Source organism: Nicotiana sylvestris, chromosome 6, assembly GCF_000393655.2.
Source record: "Nicotiana sylvestris chromosome 6, ASM39365v2, whole genome shotgun sequence".
In the NCBI taxonomy this organism is placed as follows: domain Eukaryota; kingdom Viridiplantae; phylum Streptophyta; class Magnoliopsida; order Solanales; family Solanaceae; genus Nicotiana; species Nicotiana sylvestris.
In genome coordinates, this window is record NC_091062.1 from 82,799,620 (window position 1) to 82,803,274 (window position 3,655).

A 3,655-nucleotide genomic window follows, 5' to 3' on the forward strand; every position below is an offset into this window, starting at 1 on the left:
GTGTAAATACGGGAATGAAATAAGTTATTCACCAAAAAATAATAAAGTTGAGAATAATTATTGGATTTTGTGGTATTAAAATAGGTAGTAAATCGGTTTAAAAATCCTTAAAAAATACTAAAACTCTTGGGTGTGCTTATATATGCACATACATGCTATTTTGGAAGTATTTTGGGTACAAAAATACCTAGGGAAAAATTAGGTATCAACAGCATGACATGACGCAACTATAGCTGAACGAGGACATGACCCGTGATAAGAAGGTGTAGAGGTCGACGATTAGGATAGTAGGTTATGTAGTCTAGATTATTCATACCGGTAGTGTTAGTACGTACTCTCGCATTTGGTTGGTAGTAAGCTTATTTGAATACCTGTCGATTTTTTTTACATTTCGATCATCTTACTATCTTGTGGTGTATACTGCTTTTATATGGTTTTTTGGTGTTGTCCCGTCTTGTTTTCTTGTTATTATTGTGGTACCTATGCTTGCCAAAGCCTAGGGCCTGTTGGAAACACCCTCTCTACTTCCACAAAGGTAGAGATAAGGTTTCCGTACATACTACCATGCCCAGACCCCATTATATGGAATTATACGGGGTATGTTGTTTTGTTTTGTAGTGTTATTTCATTTAACCTTCTTTTATATTTCTACAATTATTAATTCATACCGGATCATATTTTCTATTCTTTAGAGGTAAACAAGGGAGTCCCTTCGAATAGAGGGGATTACAGTGTCAAACCCTACCCAGCCGACTCTTCCCTCCAGTCAGTACTCTCTCCTTTTCTGAGTACATTTACGGATTAAGTTATTTCACTCCGCATTTCTATATTTGAGCTATTACATTCTCTATTTATGCCAAGATCTAAATCAGTAAGCTTAAACATTACTGATTTTACATAAATCTTAAACTTTTGTTGCCAGCATTGTGTGCCTCTGTGCATTTTGTGGCAATTGATTGAATGTATTGACTAATTTTCAATTCCACTCTGCACTTGTGGTATTATTGCTTGTTTGTAGGGTTTGATTTGTTTAATGTTTATGCATGTTTATGTGCCTTGTGGCTATTGATTGAACGTACTGTATTTTTTTGTTAATTCAGCATGATGTTTGTAGTTTTGTTACTTGTGGTTTTTACGGTTTGATTTGGTGAATTATATCCTTTGTGGTTTCTGTAGGGTTGAAAAGGATGATGCTTACATGCTGTGGCATTGATCTTTTACTGATATAAGCAATATTTACAGCTGGAGTTTGTCAAAATAAATCTTTGTTGAAAGTTCAAGCCCTCTTGATATTGGTTTCACGCAGCCATGGATGGAAACGGTATGAATATACGAAATTGGGGTTTTTTCGAGCCAGCTGCAACAGTCCTGAAGGGCCATTTAGGCCTGCAACTCATGTCCTCTATGGATGAGAAGCCCCTTTTTGGCAACATTCGCGACCATCACCATCACCACAACCACCAAACCCACCAGCCTCACCATCCTACAGTTATGGAGTCAACTAATGGTGGTGCGTTTCATCACCATCGGGTTTGTGGGATCTCGGAGACCCCTATGCCCATTGAGTACATGAGGGATTCTTGGGTTAATCATAAAGACTATAGAGATAAGTATCTCAATGTGCTATCCGGAAACCACCACTATCTTACGGGTTATGGTTTTTTGCCTGAGACGTCTTCTGCTCAGTCCATGCAGATTCACGAGCAGCCAAACTTGGTGAAAGTTGAACCTGATCCTCAGCTGGAAGAGGTTTGTCTAGAAAGGGATATTGGTGGGCTTGCAAAGAAGAGGGGAGCTGGTAAATCACAACTGCTGAAGTCCCCTAAAAGTAAGAAGGCAAAGAAAGCTACTAGGATCCCTAAAGTCGAGTCTACCCCATCTGTTCCACGGGCAAGAGCTCCCAGAAAAAGTGCAGAAGTTGTCATTAATGGTATTACTATGGATATTTCGGTAATTCCCATACCAGTTTGCTCATGCACTGGGGTTGCTCAACAGTGTTATAGGTGGGGCTGTGGTGGTTGGCAATCGGCTTGCTGTACCACTAATTTATCTTCATATCCCTTGCCTATGAATACCAAAAGGCGTGGTTCAAGGATAGCAGGGCGGAAGATGAGTTTGGGAGCGTTTACAAAGGTACTAGAGAAACTTGCTTCGGAAGGATATAACTTTTCTAACGCAATTGATCTGAAGCCTTACTGGGCAAAGCATGGTACAAACAAGTTTGTTACTATCAGATAGATTTATGGTGGTTATGCTAGCAGTTTTCCCTAAAATGGGGCATGGTGCGTTTCTGGTGTACATAGTAACAATGGTTGGGACTGAGGCATGTCAGGTAGTTTCTAACCAGTGAAATTCAGGTGTCGCAACCGTTCAGATTGTCCTGTGGCCTCTTGGCTAAGATTTTACTTTCAGTTTACCTTTGTAGTTCACGGAGATATCAGGCTAGCCGTAGTGGCAGGTTATGGAAGTTGCAAAGGAGGTACATTTGTTATGCAATTGGTGGTTTCTTAATTTATTCAGTAAACTATTGATCTTTGATTAGGAAGTTTTGCATTCTTTTATTTGTTATTGTTCAGATATTGGCTTTCTAGCTGTTGCTTCATGTTAGATCTTTTTTGTCTTCCTATGAGGGATTCCTTATATTTGATCAACTAATGGCTATGTCCTGCACTAAACTTATTAAAACATGGTTCTGACCTGTCATTTTTAGGATTTTTGTCTTAATTGGGTGATTTTCTTTCCAAATGGGAAATTCCATTCAACATCATGTATTAATGGACTGAATATTACAGCTACAGAGATACTAAATGTTGCTTTTTTTTTTTTTTTCTTCTGGCACCTCCGAATGCATTGTCAAATTCATCTGGTGGAGTAACTTGTATTGTTATCGCCACTGCCTTAGGTGTAGACTGATGTTAATTGCTAAATTCAACTGATTGATGAATTATCATGATGTTAGTTCTTGTTTTGAAATTCTGGCATTACTTGAATTCGCTTGAGCTATACAATGAAGATTAGCATAGGCCTTGTGTAAGGATGTCACATACAAATCGAGAAGCAGTTCAAGTGTTTAAATTTTTAATCAATACCATTTAGTTGGTGTTAAGTTTTAGTCATGTTTGTATATCTCATATCACTAGGAGTCTTCTAGTCTCATTATTAGAGATTTATATGCCAGTAGAAATGTAGAGGACTTCTAGTGCTGGAGAAACTAAGGTATATATTATTGGACTGAGACAAGCTTATGTGGAGTAGCATGTACCCTGAGGATCCTCACTTAACTGACACTAACTTGCTTGAGATTGAGGTGTAGTTGTTATTGTAAGAATGAATCTGTCTTAACCCTTAATGGTAGAAAGTTTTGTACTTTGAGTCACCTACAATGCCTTTCCATAGCTGTTTTGTTATTTTCATAACCATCTGTATTGCCGGTATAAAAGACTTGCCCTAACCTTCTTTTAAGGCCTTTCATCACATACATGACCTATTTCCAGCAGTTATTGGATTGTACGATATATTATGAAACGATGACATGGTCTGAACAACAAATTTTCTTCAGCCTAGGTGCCTCTCTATTGTCAGAAGATGCACATACGAATAAAGTTATAATTTCTTCGAAGAAGTGCTTTTTATATGCATATCCAGATGGTAAATG

At 38.1% G+C, this 3,655-nt stretch overlaps 1 protein-coding gene and 1 non-coding gene across 3 annotated transcripts; both read left to right on the plus strand.

Moving 5' to 3' along the window:
* Nucleotides 1-692: 692 nt before the first annotated feature.
* LOC104213546 (protein BASIC PENTACYSTEINE2-like) lies at nucleotides 693-2,651 on the plus strand. 2 transcript variants are annotated; one of them, XM_009763069.2, is made up of 2 exons: nucleotides 693-765; nucleotides 1,177-2,651. In XM_009763069.2, the coding sequence occupies exon 2, from the start codon at nucleotides 1,309-1,311 to the stop codon at nucleotides 2,236-2,238; it is 930 nt and encodes a 309-aa protein (XP_009761371.1). In that variant the 5' UTR covers nucleotides 693-765; nucleotides 1,177-1,308; the 3' UTR covers nucleotides 2,239-2,651. The 2 variants fall into 2 exon arrangements, with proteins under 2 accessions (XP_009761371.1, XP_009761378.1); XM_009763076.2 differs by lacking the exon at nucleotides 693-765 and adding an exon at nucleotides 770-871.
* Nucleotides 2,652-2,969: 318 nt separating this feature from the next.
* On the plus strand, nucleotides 2,970-3,072 carry LOC138872315 (U6 spliceosomal RNA). Its single transcript, XR_011400772.1, has one exon. It is a non-coding gene; the product is annotated as a U6 spliceosomal RNA (small nuclear RNA).
* Nucleotides 3,073-3,655: the final 583 nt, after the last annotated feature.

Bases quoted from the DNA above. Each gene is read 5' to 3' on its own strand.
- LOC104213546 (XM_009763069.2), top strand. From the start codon at position 1,309: ATGGATGGAAACGGTATGAATATACGAAATTGGGGTTTTTTCGAGCCA.